General features: G+C 40.8%; 1 protein-coding gene across 1 annotated transcript in view; it reads left to right on the forward strand.

The window, feature by feature from the left end:
• The first annotated feature begins 286 nt into the window (after nucleotides 1-286).
• The window catches only part of HTR2C (5-hydroxytryptamine receptor 2C), a 33,923-nt gene continuing 19,192 nt past the window's right edge, over nucleotides 287-15,017 (forward strand). Inside the window, exon 1 of the mRNA XM_071757536.1 lies at nucleotides 287-929. Within this exon, the coding sequence (XP_071613637.1) occupies nucleotides 542-929 (388 nt within the window). The 5' untranslated portion in view covers nucleotides 287-541. The remainder of the gene's footprint in view (nucleotides 930-15,017) is intronic.

Below are 15,017 nucleotides of genomic sequence, written 5' to 3' on the forward strand. Positions count from 1 at the left end.
TTGAAACGTATTTTGCTCTTCAGATTTGCTTTTGCAAGTTTCACAAAACATTTAGTTAGTGATAATCAGCGTTTAAACAGGCAGAACATGCAGATGTGATTCTTTTGCTCTCTTCCCCATAACTGTAGGCATAGTCTGTAGCTGTAAGATAAATTACTTGCAGTCTGGAGAGCATCATAGCCAGCAGGAAGGGAGAGAATAAGAAGGTCATTTGCCTAGGGATGAAAAAGGTGTTGTGTATATACTGTGATTTCCATGAAGAATAGACTTTTTCTTTCCTTTTCAGAATGGTGGACCTGGAAACCAGCTGGAGATTGCAAAGTCTCCTTTCCCTCGAGGTTGCTGGTCAGTGGTCATCTTCCACCACATTCAGAGAAACTAGAAGAGCTCCATGATAACTTCTCCAAGGTTTGTTTCACTATGGAAGACCAAATGCTTTTCTGGCTCAGGTTTTGTGAAGTTCAGCTTCTGCCTTGTACCTGGAATTTGGAAAAGGGATCATCTCTGAGACACGATTAAGAGACAGAAAAAACAGTCTCGTATGATGAGCACTTTAAGTAGCACTGGAATATTACTCAGCTTAATGACAGTCTCTGTTACGCTGGATTTTAGTTTGCATGGTGGTCTGATGGCTTGGTCCTTAAGCAGCAATTTGACACTGAATCACAGTTTGCCCACATCTGATCTTCTTAATGCCTCTGAGAAGGGTGAAGTCTCTCAGATGTCTGTGAGGGAGAAGAACTGGCCTGCCCTCCTGATCTTGGTTGTCATTCTACTGACCATTGGGGGGAATATATTGGTAATTATGGCTGTGTCTTTGGAGAAGAAGTTGCAGAATGCCACAAACTTCTTTCTGATGTCCTTGGCGGTGGCAGACATGCTGGTGGGTATCCTGGTCATGCCTGTGTCGCTCATTACAGTTCTGTATGGTAAGTGGCTTCCATCCTTGTTTGACTAAAAACTTTTAAAGGGAATCTTCTGAGACTTCAGCAATCTGCTTTGCCCAGTTTTTCATGCATTGGTAGCTTGGGGAGTTTAAGTGTACACCTGGCCATGGGTCTGTGCTGAGATTCACACGCTGCTGGGTGCAAACTTGTTTATATACTGCTGGGAAAGACATGTGGGTGATGTTGGCATCATAGAGTTGTTGAATGGTTTGTGTTGGAAGGAACCTTAAAGATCATCTAGTTCCAAACCCCCTGCAGTGGGCAGGAACACCTTCCACTAGACCAGATAGCTCAAAGTCCCATGCAACCTGGCCTTTAACACTTCTAGGGAAGGGGGATCCACAGCTCCTCTGCGCAACCTCTTCCAGTGTCTCACCACTCTCACAGTAAACAATTTCTCCCTAATGTCTCATCTAAATCTATCCTCTTTCAGATTGAAACCAGCACTCCCACTATCACTATTTGTTCTTGTACAAAGTCCCTCTCCAGCTTTCCTGTAGCCCCTTGAGGTACTGGAAGGCTGCAATATGGTCTCCCTGGAGCCTTTTCCAGGCTGAACAATCCCAACTTTCTCATCCTTTCTTCATAGGAGAGGTGCTCCAGCTCTCTGATCATCTTTGTGTCCCTCCTCTGGACTTGCTCCAACAGCTCCATGTCCTTCTTATGTTGGGGGCTCCAGAACCTGACACAATACTCCAGGATGGGTCTCACAAGAGCAGAGTAGAGGGGGAGAAGCATCTCCCTCAGTCTGCTGGCCATGCTTCTTTTGATGCAAAACCAGGCTTTCTGGGCTGCAAGTGCATATTACTGGGCCATTTGAACATCTTATCAACCATCACTCCCAATTCCCTCTCCTCAGGGAGGCTCAGCAGCTTCATCTGCCACTTCCCTCAGGACCTGTGGAACCATTGCATCACCTTCCATGCATTTGTGCACTTGTGTGTTGACTTAGATGGTCTCAGACTTGATCTACACTTACTGTGCTTGGTTCTTCCTTCTTCCAGTCCCTGCCTTTGCCTTCTGTGACTTGAGTGGTGCAGACTGAGCACTTACCAGTGATGACTGAGTTGAAAAAAGTCAGTGACTACCTCAGCCTTTTCCATACTCCGGGTAATCCGGTCTCCTGTTTCCTCCAGAGAGGGTCCATATTTTCCCTAGTCTTCCTTTTAACACTGACATACCTTTAGAAATGTTTCTTGTTGCTCTTTATATCCCTGGTCAGGTGTATTTCTGTCAAGGGTTTCCTAACCTCATCCCTGGCTACTTGGACAGGTTTTCTGTATTTCTCCCAGGCTGCTTGTCCTTGCTTCCATTTTCTGTAAACTTGCTTTTGTGTTTGAGTTTGTCCAGGAGCTCGCTCTGGATCTTAATCCATGCAGACATCCTGGCATTTTTGTGTGAATTCTTTGTTGGGATGAGTTGCTCCTGAGCTAGGTGTTGCTCCTGAGGTGAATATTAACCAGATTTCTTGGGCTCCTTTTCATTCCAGGACTTTATTCCATGGTACTCTTACCAAGCAGATCCCCGAAGAGGCAAAATTCTGCTGAGCTCCAGGGTAGCAAGCTTGCTGTACCCCCTCCTCACTGCCTTAAAGATCAACTGCACCATTTCCAGGTCACTGCAGCTAAGGCTGTCCTCAAGCTTGCATTCCCCACGAGCTCCTCCTTGTTTGTGAGAACATGGTTTATCATGGCACCTCTCCTCATTGGCTCTTCCATCATTTGGATCAACAATGCATTCCAAGAACCTCTTTGATTACTTCTGTCCTGTTGTATTCTCCCTCTAACAGATATTGGGCCAGGGTTTATAAATATGAGACTCCTTTCTCTCTATGAAGGGCCTCATCTGCTCTGTCTCCCTGCTCAGGAGGCCTGTACCAGACCTCCACTCTGATGTCCTCAGTACCTGCCCTCCCTTTAATCCTGACCCATAAACTCGTGGCTGTTTCCTTGTCCAACCCCAGGCAGAGCTCCATGCACTCCAGCTGGTCACTGATGTACACAGTGACCTCCTCTCCTTTTCTCCCCTGCCTGTCCTTCCTAAAGAGTCTTTACCCTTCCACACTTTACCCTTCCAGCACTCCAGTCCTGGGAACCATCCCACCATGTCCCTGAGGTGCCACTGAGTTCACATTCCTGCAGACACGTGCATGTGAGCACAGCTCTGACCCCCCTTGTTTCTTCTGCATGCTGTGTGCTTTTGCACAGAGGCACTGAAGTTGCACATCCCCAGCTTTTTTTTTCTGCTTTTTTTTTTTTTTTTTTTTTTTTTTTTAAATTGCCAAAATCAGAAACTGCAACACTGAGTCAGCCTTTCACCTTTTGGTTGGACTGCCCCAAAATTAGCTATGATACAAGAGCTTAGGGAAAAGCTAAGGAGTGTGGGTTTTGCTGACCCAGCTCTAAGCCAGGTCAGTATCAGTCTTTGAGCTCTGGCTGTGATCAGTGGGATTTCAGCCAAATATGGTTAAGAAAGGAGGTTTGCACTAGATTTGGCATTCAGATAAAAACCTTCACTCTGGGAATTTATACCTGAGCTTGCCTTGTGCCTTTCTGTGCCTCAGTTTCCTTATTTCTAACCTGAGAAAATGCTCTCTGTTTTAACCCTCTGAGATCTGATGTGTAAATATTTCTCCCCTACCCTATTAGGGTTATTGTGTGTTTGCAATGAAATGGGGCATTGCTTCTGCACTGAAGTGTAGAACCACTGTTAGCATTTCAAAGGAGCAAAATAGCAAACACATCCAACTTTCTCATATGTCATGAGACAGTTTTTTTCAGTATTAAGTTAGGACTTCCCATCCCTGGCTATAAGAGGGTATTGCATTTGCCTCTGCATCTCTGATCGTCATCTTTGATACTCATGTATCAATACAATATCTGTATTTAATAGATAACAATTATTTCTGAAGTCTGTTTTCAGATTTTCTTTGAAGAGTATTTTAATGTTGATATTTCTTGGAAACAAATAGTGATGCTTACTTACAGATTTGATTAGAAAATTGCTTCCTATTCCATAGAGTAAAATGTGGAGATATTAATATGACTTCTTTACTTGCCTAAGTGATTATGTCAGACAGAGATTCATTTCTAAAACACATTGATCAGGGATAAATAATTCCAAAACTTATATAACTTGTCTGCAGTGAGTTAAATCACTATGTGATTTAGTACAGACCCAGCTATTAAGATCTTATGAATAAAACCTTTTATTTTGGGCTGTCAGAATAGTCTCATGTATAAATCTTCCATGTATTACAACATGCACATTTTATTTTTAGCATTTTACTTTGGTTCCCTGGAGCTTGAAAGGGAGCATATAAATACTGAATTATTTGGTTGACCTGTACATGCATTAATTCTGGGTTACCCAGTGACTCTGAAAAGGTGAATTTATGGAAGTGATCTTCCTAAATACATACTTTCTGAGTCTTTGGAAACTAATGGAAATGGATTTTCTGTTCTGCCTAAAAGATTGTTACTTAGGATGGTTTAAAGCTTTAAAATATGCTGCATATTTAGAGGCAAGTAAATATTGATCTGAAGAGGAATTGTAATTATTCCTCTTTTCTACCAGACCACCTATATTAGCTGTTGATGGCCCAAAAAGTTCTCTCCAGGCAAATGGTACTAAATAGGTTTTTTGGCAAAGTTATAATTTCAGAACAGGCATGGAAAATCTATGGAAATACTGGCTGAAATGAGAATAACTGGAGTTATTTCAGGGGAGCCAGGAGGCTGCTGGAGCCATGCTGAGTTCTGGCAGTGCTCCCTTGGGCCAGCTTGGTAGCCCTTGGTGGGCTGGACCAAAGCAGATACCAAAGCCTTCCTGCATTGTGAGGGGAGAGGGAAAAGCTCCATTTGAGGAAAAGAGAGCCTCAGAGGAACTTCTATGAGTTGGATAGGACACCTTTTCTCTATTATTTATGCTACCAGTTGTGACTACCAAAGCAGTCAGGGCTGTACCACTCCAGCAGCAAGGGGAAAAGGCTGCCAGACAATGTAGGCAAAGTCTGTCCCCTTTCCCAAGTGGTTATTTGCTAATTCATCCTGGAACTAAACACCTTCAATTTCTTAATTGAAAGAAAGAAAAATCAAGTTGTCAGTTAATTCAGGAATCTTATTATAAAGAAAGGATGTCAGGATACATCATGCTGGATTTTTCACCAGTCACAGAGCACTACAATGTATTTCTCAACTAGTCTTTCTTACATGTTTTGGATTAATCAATGAGTTGCATTTGAGAAGTTAGGACATTTTCCATGGCATGCAGTTCCTAAAGCAGCAAACAAATTATTATGCTTATTTATAACCATGTATTGGGGAGAGTAGATGAGAAATTAAGAGTGTGTTTAATCTCAATGGAGAAACTTCTGATTAATTAAAAATACTGGTATGGGCATTGGTTATTATGCATGTAAGGGAGCTTCTGACAACACGTGGAGATTACCTTCTCACCTCAGAGCACTTTAGGGACAAGCAATGGTGGGTTTGCATTGTGTCTAGTGTTTATGGGCAAGAAAGAAAGGGCTGCTCTTTGTCTGCTAGGACTAGTGAAGGAATGCCAGAAAATCTTGTCAGCTGATCTGAAAGGAAATTACAGAATGTTCAGAGAATGGCCAGGAAGAGGCCAGGACACTCATCTGCGACTCCAGGTGCCCAGGCTTCTCTCTTCAATATGAGTTTCAAAAAACACTGCAGTGCTGGTGGCCTGACAAAGCTTCCAACAAGGCTGGTATGAGATGCAGCATCTGTTAGCCCCAGCCACTGGAGCAGCTTCACATCTAGATTATTATTATTGATAATTATTACCTTTGTTACGTGGTAACAGAGATGTGCTGAGCAGTTGTGGCAGCCCTTGCTGTTTATTCACCCTGGAGAGGGAAAGATGGAGTGGGAGCAGAAGAGCTGTCAGTCACCCAGCCTCATCTGCTCTTCCTGCACCTGACCCTGATTTGCCTTTCTAAGGGTGCTGATGCTACCAGCAGGGAGCATCTTGCAGAAAGACCTGATCAGGCCAGACAAGGACAAGGTGTTGCTGAATAAATTACTGGATGCAATCAATACCTGAAAAGACAGATGGAGGGTGGCTGGGGTGTTTGTAATGCTCTCCTCAGCAAGGCCAGGGCATGCTGCACACCTTTGATGAGACCAGGTATTTTCTGAAGCTGCAGCAAGGAGCAATGTGTCCCTTTGACAACTGGGGCCATCTGCTCTTTTTATTTATTTATTTATTTATTTATTTATTTTTTTAATGTTGTTTTTGTTTCTTTGGTTGGTTTTTTCCCCCTGATGGTTTCTAGTAATGACTTGCTAGGTACAGGTTAGTCTTTGCTGCTGCCAGCCAGCTACAGACACCCCTGTGATCAAATGCTGTTTGGTAAGGACACAAAAAAAAGGAGGGAAAGAAAAAAAAAAAAGAGAGAGAGAAACAAGAAGAAAAACATTAAATAAATGTGAGGTGTTTTTTTTTTTTAATGTATTTGTGGTGTGTGTTAAATGACTGCAGTCACGTGTATGTGTGACTGTGTCAGTCTAACTGGATTAATTAACAATCTTCTCCTGGCAAACTCCTGACTTAGTTTTAACTACTTACTATCTAGTTTTGTCATTGGCATGTGACTGGTGTAGTGAACTGGTGAGATCACCTTGTATTATTTTAATCTAACAAGCTGTGCTTCAGTCTGGAAAATCCATGAACATTTTGTCCATGACCTGTCACCCACAGCACAGCTTTGGCATTGTCCTCCCTGTGCCATGTTAGGGGTCTCCTTGTGCCAGGTCAGAGTTGTCCCCTAGGTTCTGGGCTGCTGGATGTGCATTTGCACACCTCTGGTAGGACCAAAGGGCTCCTTTTTCTCCCCAGCTGGTTTAAGTGTCTGTGTTACTGCCAGTAGAAACTGCTGCTCCATGCTCAGCTCTGCTTGTGATGGAGACCACTGAAATTTTTAGATGCTTTGTGATTTTGGAGGCCTTCTGACCCAGCCAATGGGCAGAGTGGTGCCTGGAACCAGGGCTGGTGTCATGGCAGTGGAGAGCAGAAACAACACATTCATTAAGAGTGTGAAAATAAGCACAGTATCACCAAGCAGCTTCACCCCCAGAGAGCTGCAGCAACAAGTCCTGGTGCAGTGAGGAGCTTGTTACCCAAGAATATTAATCAGATTTAGCATTTGGCCACTCTGAGGGCTACACAGATACTTACTAATTGCTTCTCTTTATACTGTAGTGAAGCTTTGAATATCTGTCTGACTGATACGAAGTATTAATATTTCTCCTGTCAGGAGAAATTGAAATTCTACCCTGTTAAAATAATGCTCTTACAAATTATGCTAGAGGTGCACCACATTCACTCAAAAGGAGCTGGTATGGAGCAGTAGTTGTTCCTGGATGTGTTTGGTGTCTCTGATCAGTCAGCTGGGATGGTGGCAAAGAGCAGGGGAAACCCACTTTTTTTGTTTTACATCCAGGATCCTCAGAGACCCTCTGAAAGAAAAGAGAAAGCAAAGCTAGAGACTGAGCAAAGCCAGAGCAAATAAATGCCTACGAGCAAAACCTTGGGGGTGAGGGTAAAGCCTGGGGGCTGCTGGCCCAGGCCCAGACATTGATTTCATTAGTGCCAGCTAAGCCTCCCAGAGCCTTAGAACATTCACCTCTGCCTTAAGAGAAAAGGGTTTGACCAAAAGTTCAGATGCATTTATATGGAAATTAGTTTTAGGGACATGGATGGGCCATTGTTCTCTGGCAGACAAACTCTTGTTCTGAATCTGCACCCTGATGTCTGGTGCAGGTGATGCTCAGAGAGCAGGAGATGCTCTGCTGCGGGCAGGGATGCTCTGAAGATGGTCCAGGCATGGCTGTAGGCACAGGAGGAGGTGTTGGGAGTTGCACTTCCCTTCAGAACAGAGAGCAATGAAATGAGAATGTCAGTTATTTAAAATCTCTGAAAAATCCCTCAGGGCATAGTTAAAGGCCTACCATTGTTACTAATCTTATCACCAGCTGCAATGAAAGTAAGAAAGGAAATAGCAAAATATAAACGGTTGCTGCTATCTGAAATATAGACTAAGGTCTTAATTAATGCAAAACCCTGGAGAATGGTTCTGGAGTGTAACTGCCAGATGAAATCAGCCTAGAGGTCCAACTACACTAATATTTTGTCTCTGACAGGGGTCTGAGTAAAGCAATGAATTTTCCTGTGCCAGACTTACAGATAAGTCTTCTCAAGGGGTCCATTTCCTCCTAGATTATACTGGCTGATGTTTGATTTGTGCCCTGCACTATGAGAATTATGTCTGTTATCTGTGTGTCAGAAGGTTTTGTTTAGCAGGTTTATACTTCGTGTATCATATTCAGGTATTTGGAAGTGATCAGTCATTTAAAAAATCCTGCCTAGTTCATGGTCTTAGCTGCATCTTGACTAGCAAAATTTTATATGGCTGTTGCATTATTTTCAGAAATTATTTTTCATGCGTGTTAATTTTAAAGGCATGGCTTTTCTGTCTGTACAGAGCAATGACTACATTTTGTTCTTCTGTTGGAGTGTGAATGAATGGAAATACCTAGGCTGCTTGCACTATCTTACTGTGCCACAAACTGAGGCTTGGGTTGGTTTTTTTGCTCTCCAGTGATACCTTGTACCCGGGGTATGTGCAATGAAATTTATATCCAAAACCATGTATTAGTTTGTTATCTTTTGCCAGTAGTAAAATCCATTGGTTGTTATGCTGTATGCTCATTCAGCATAATTTATGCTCTTTTTGAAGCCCTCACAGCTTTCTTATAAATCCAGCTAATCTAAGTAGTACTGTGGAATCTAAAACCATACTAAGTGGTCATGACTGTAGCTCTTGGCATGACTATGGCAGTATCTTTCACCTAGAAGGGCCACAGATATTTTGCTACTCTCCTCTGAGTCTAAAAAAGTCTCTCCTGACACTGCAGTTCAGCTCCCTTCACCATATCCCAGGCTGTGAAATACAGTACATGTGTTTCAGTGGACATTCACTTGGTTGATGTGGTTTGGAATGAAAAGCTTTCTCTTTTGCTCCGTATTTTCTTCTGGGAAAGGAGTGATCTCCTTTCGTCTGTGTTGGCTGAAACTATTGAGGGCTTTTTTGTTCATTTCATTAGTTTTGGCTAAAAATTACAAAGTTTAAAAAGAGAAAGCAAATTCATGTCAGAGAAAGAAATAATACTTTGCTAAGCAACATGGTACAAATAGGAAAATGAAATCACAAAGATATCCCAAGGAGATCTTCCTAATCCTACAGAAATACAGGAGTGTAAAGGACTTACTTGACTGTCTGTGTCTAGTTGTTTCCTACCAAGTAGTAGTAAAACATTGAGCTACTGTAGTCTTATCATAAACCTCCCAGAGCCTATTTCCTTTCAGGTTTGCCTGCTATTGGGATGCCAAAACCAGGATCTGCATCTGTCAGTGTGTAGCAACAGAAAGCTTTGACAAATCTCTGAGCACCTTATTACAACATCAAAAATTCATCTCTTTGCCAGCCTCAACTTTCTTGCAAGAAGCAGTTTTTAAATAGAAAGTCCTAACACTGCAGTGTGAAAAAAACAGAGCCTTCATGTACTTCTGTACTTTGTAAAAAGTAAATGTGCTTTGCAAGTTTCCTTCAAAAGTTGATAAACTGGGCTGCTTCTTTTATGCAGTTTTATCCAGGTGAACTTGTTATCAGCATTCCCTCTCTCTCATAGCTCTAGGAGGGCACATGAAGTCAGCCCCAGGTCAGATACACACATAATCTCAAAACCATTGAAGGCTGTGGGCTGAAATAAAGCCAGAAGCTAACTGGTAATGAGAGCAGGTTGCAAAGGAGGTTTCTGTAACTAAGCCTCAGATGACACTTGCTGGGGGCAGGTTTCTTTAACCACTTCCAGCTCCACAGCTCAAACTGAGATGTGATCTCACCCAAAAACACACCCTGGAAGCAGTTCTAGGTAAACACTCACCACCTAAAATATCAGCTCAATGAAGATGTTTTCTTGGATGCAACCTCTATAAATGTAGCAGTAAAGACTGACAGAGTCCACATTTCTCCTCCTCTCAAGTTTCTGAGAGGTGAAAGGAAACATTAAAAACTCAAGATTATTTCAGTGAATTAACTCCTGCTTACATTAATTGAACATATGGTCTTATAATTTTGTAATTTACCCACAGCATGTATGCTGCATCCAATCAAGGAGCTGTTTTTCATGTTTTAGACATTAAATTGGACTGGCATGTCTTGCCTGCCTGGTATAATTAAGAATTACCTATCCAAGCATGACGCATTAGAATGATTTTTAATGCCACACATTCAAATGTTATTTAATGTGAACAGAGATTTAGATCCAATTATATTTTTTTTATTTCATCCTTTTTCTAAAATCTTTTGGAAGATGCAGTGAGTTTTAAAATTTACAGCAGTGTAAAGCCCCAAAAGTCTGAAGCATGTATAGTTACATTTCTGGTTTACATGGCTGTTTCACAGGAGAGCTGATGTCAGGTTAAATGCAGCAGCAGTTTCAATGTCATCAGTGCAAACTTCTTCTGCCCAATTTGCTTGTAGGTTAGTGATGCTAAATGTGCTTTTAAATGTATTTTTTTGTTCACTTTTTATGACAGTAACCTGTTAGAAACAGTATTAGCTTTTTTAAGTGCATTGCCTCATTATAATTAACTTTTTCAGTTTAGTTGAAAAAAAAATATAAACTTACATGTTTGTAGCAAACCAGAAATTGATACAAGACAATGAGAATATGGAATTTTTATACATTAAAAGAAAGACCCTCTAATTATAAACTGTTCCAGAGATAAGTTTGCTGTTTTATAAAGGTGCCAGATGGATCACTGAGATAACAAGTAAAATGAAGGCAGTTAATGTGTTTTCCACGGGCAGATTTAGCCTTATCTGAAAGGAAGAACTGCACCACCTCAAGGTGCTGGGACCATGTGAGACACCCAGAGTCTTCCATAGGTATGTGTAGTCCCCTATTCTTAAAGTTAAATTTTAAAGTAAAGAAAAAGGTTAAACCAGAATTGCAGATATTTTATCAAGACTGAGTTCATTTTAGTCTATGGTATCTTATGTATATATTTACCTGTCATAGAGCTTCTTACAGAGACTTTGTCTTAGATAGGGAAGCTTGTCACAACCTAGGTGGCTGTTTGCAAAACTAGTCTGAGTTCTACTTCAGCTGTAGCTTGAGCCCCCTCATTCTCACAATTTGTTGTCCATCCAGAGAAAGCTCCAGTTAAAATGTTCACCATCTCTCTAACCATAAGACAAAGCCTGGTGCTCGAGCAACACCTGCTCAGTGAGTGAGGAGGGTGCCTGTGAACTGTAATTTGCTTCTATTGATTTTTATAAGCAGAGCAGAAAGGATAGCAACTCCTTTTGTTACCTTCAATTACCTTAGGAAAACAGGAAATAAAATCTTAATTTAAAAGCACTATGTGGATGACCTGGAGTTTAAAACACAGATATGAGCACAGCAGCGAGGCCTGAGCTGTAACAGAGGAGTCCGTGTCACTGGCATTATCTGTTCTGTCCATTCCAGACACCCCAATACCACTTAAGACATTTAGTACTGTTTTCTCCTACCTAGAAAAGCCCTTGCTTCCCCTCCTAGAGTGTGCCTGCAGCTAAATCTAGCAACACTTTTACACACCAAATATCCAGGGCGTATTATCTCATGCTGAGAACTTGCTATCGCTTCTTATTCACCCCAGCAGAGGGAAATTGGCATGAGGAACTAGCTGGTAGCATGTGTTTCTCAGCACTTGCCAAAGAGCTGCTAAAATTTCCAGGAACAGTCCTACTTGCATTCTGTTGTACAGATTAACAGAGGGCTCATTTTCCTGTGATGGCTGCAGCTGTAGATACTGGAGAACGTAAGGGGAAAGGCAGAAGGACTCTGAGGCTGGTCAGCTGTATTTCTGTACTCTGTCTTGACATAATGTGTAATTGAAAAACTCTTTCATCTTCTTCTGTTTGGAAATTATGCCTTTTATTCTCTTGGGAAGTCTGTTGCTGCATGCAGACAGATTCCTCATGCCAGTGTTTTGCTGTTTGGTATCTTTGTGTACATTCCATCATATTTGTTGTTTTTATTGTATTGTGTTACAGACAACATTTTGTGAAAATTAGTACGATTTCTTTTCAGCATATGGTAACCTTAGCATTCTCTATGTGATTAATACAATAATGTTGTGATTTCTTGCCTAAGGGCTCAGCTTCAGTGATGGTGACATGCCAAGACCCCAAGAAACAGACTGCTGTATTTTTAGAAGAGGTGCATGTAATGGGCCCACATACACTTCAGGCTCTAAAGTTTAGAAAAAATCACTCACATTATTCAGGCCAATACATATAGAGACAGCTGTTTTACACAAGATGGAAACAAATACAGAGAAGCGAGGTGAAATGCTCATAAAATACTTAGGTGCACTGTAAGACAAATATAAAATGTAAATACATTAGTTTGAATTATGAATGTTTTCAGGATTGGGTCAGTTAACTCAGAATTAACTCAATTTTCTCTCTAACTTCCTTTCACATCTGTTGAATAGATGTTATTATGATTTTAATGTCTCTCTCCAACTCACATGGCATATCCCTTGGCATTCTCATTCTAGAGTTGTTTAATATTGATTAAAATATACACAAATAACCTGGTAGGTTAGTTCATTCCCCTGGGACCTAATGGTAACAGTAACATTGCATTCTCTCGTTGTGTTTTATCAGCAGATGCTGGGAAAAAGGCACTGATATGATTCATGTGCTTGCATGGTAATTAAATAGAAATTACACTGGTGGAAGAGGGGCCATGTGCCAATTGCAATGCTTTGCACTAATTTGCACACTGTCTCATTGGCACAATTCAACCCTTCCTCTGAATGGACAATTCACAAGAGAAATAGAATGGATCCCCACCAGCTTCTCTGCCAAAATTGTTATTAAAGATGGTAATGAGATGAGGGAAATTTGTGCATGAGCCTGTCATGGACTCTGGGCTGTGATTACCAATAAGTGCTCTATCAACATTTTGGTTTCATGCATTGGTTTTTTCCAGCCTACACCACGTTTTCTGGTTGTAATAAGTCTCATCATAAAATTTTACTATTCCTGCAGGAACTCTGATAAGCACAGTGGCAGCAGTGGGTTTAGTGAGTGAATCTCCCCTCTAAGATGCCATCTCAATTCCTAGATGAAAAAGGTTCAAGACTACAAAGTTCAGTGAGTAATGCACAAACATGACATACCATATTCCTCTCTCAACTCTAAAGTGTAAGATTTTATGGGCAAGGCAGGACAGTCGATGAGGTTCTGTTGATTCTGTGTTATTTTTCGAGCAGTTTGATTTCCATGTTGGTAACAGGCTCTTTTCTGCAGCTGTGCTGGAGTTATCAGGACAGAGCAGTTGTTACCCTTACAAATCTGTTTCCATCTTCTGCTGTGTAATTTTTTTTTAATGTGTTTATTTTAGGTAAGATTTGTGTGTTCTGTTTGTTTATTAGAGAGTCTATTTCCATCCACAGCCAGCATCAGCAGCAGTAGAGCAACGTCTTGGTGTTTCTGAGATATGGAAATTGTGGGTGGGTTTTTGCCATACCTATTTGGCACCCACTGGGATGCAGAAGACTGTTAATGTGTGTCTGACACCTACAAATATTGAGTAGATTTAGGAGGCAGCAGAGCTTGGTCCTTCCATGTTTTTTTCTGAATGGTAACTACATCTCATTCCACTATTTAAATTTTGAATTTGCCTGTTAAGCTTTTTTCAATTGCTTTTGGTCAGCTGACCTTAGATGAACAGGGGAAGAGATTGCATTTAAACACAGCAGAAGCTGAAAGTCATAGGTCTGTTGATAAGATCTATCTCACTGTCTCCCTCCAAGACAGAAGAACAAGGCTTTTTGTTTGAAATAGCATGGGGAGTTGATGTTGACAAGCATGAGCTTGGAATAACAGCTGCCAAGATGAAGTCCTTTAAATTTACCATTTACATCTTGCTTTATCTACTTTCCATAACATTCTTCTAACCTTTTTCTAGTCCATATTGGGTTAATTTGGGAGTAACTAGTTCTACTACACTATCTACTAGTAGTCCATATTACTCATTTGCATTTGTTAAATCTACAGCAACATTTATTTTAATACAATTTGCTAGAGTATGTTAACACATTATTTAATTATCACAGCTATTGCTGGTTTTGATTTGTAATCAAGTGCAAAATTACACTTTAATAATAGTACAACTATGATAATAAAATATTACATTTGATTACAAAGCAAAAACAACTTATCAAAAACTCAGTTTTATAGCTTCACTAGATGTCATTTCTTTAGTTTCCTTTTCTACCTCATGAGACTACTATAATTTTCTGGGTAATAGTCTTCTTTTTAGTGTATCAGTATGCTCACACTTCATTTACCCACATTAAATTAAACTTTTCTTTCATGTTAATGGGTCTTATAACAGGCCAACAATTTCTGCAAAACTCAAAAAAAGAGTTGTGCAACTGTACCCAGGTACAGTGGTCATACATTAAGTTTCACTTTGCCTCTGTTCTTTCCTATCTGGGATATTTTCTGCATGCCAAAGCATTAGTGTAGGAAGCAGGGTCACCTCCCACATGGCTGTTTGCAGTACAGATTATTTCTCAGGATTCAGGAACTCCATATCTGCATTATTTGTCAGAGAGGGACATAACATCAGGCAGGACTGATGTTGCTGCCTGTTTTATTTGTGGCTGACTGGGTGTCACCTGCATTCCAGGATGTGAGCATGAAGGTACTTGTGTTGGCATAGTCTGAGGTGTTTCTAAATCTTTCATTCTGTAAAAAAAGCTGGGCTGGGCTGAATCTTGTGTCCTCATGCAGCAATTTGACAATAATCTGGCATTTTATAGACTGTAAATGCAGCAGTACGAAAGGACCATAATTTCAGATTAAATCTTATTCCAACTTCAAGTCTTTTATATTAGATTCTGTTAGTAGTGAGCAGTTTTAATTAATAAGAAGATGCTTACAAAATGCAAAATGCTTTACATAATGCAAAACCT

This window comes from Heliangelus exortis, chromosome 14, assembly GCF_036169615.1.
Source record: "Heliangelus exortis chromosome 14, bHelExo1.hap1, whole genome shotgun sequence".
NCBI lineage: Eukaryota > Metazoa > Chordata > Aves > Apodiformes > Trochilidae > Heliangelus > Heliangelus exortis.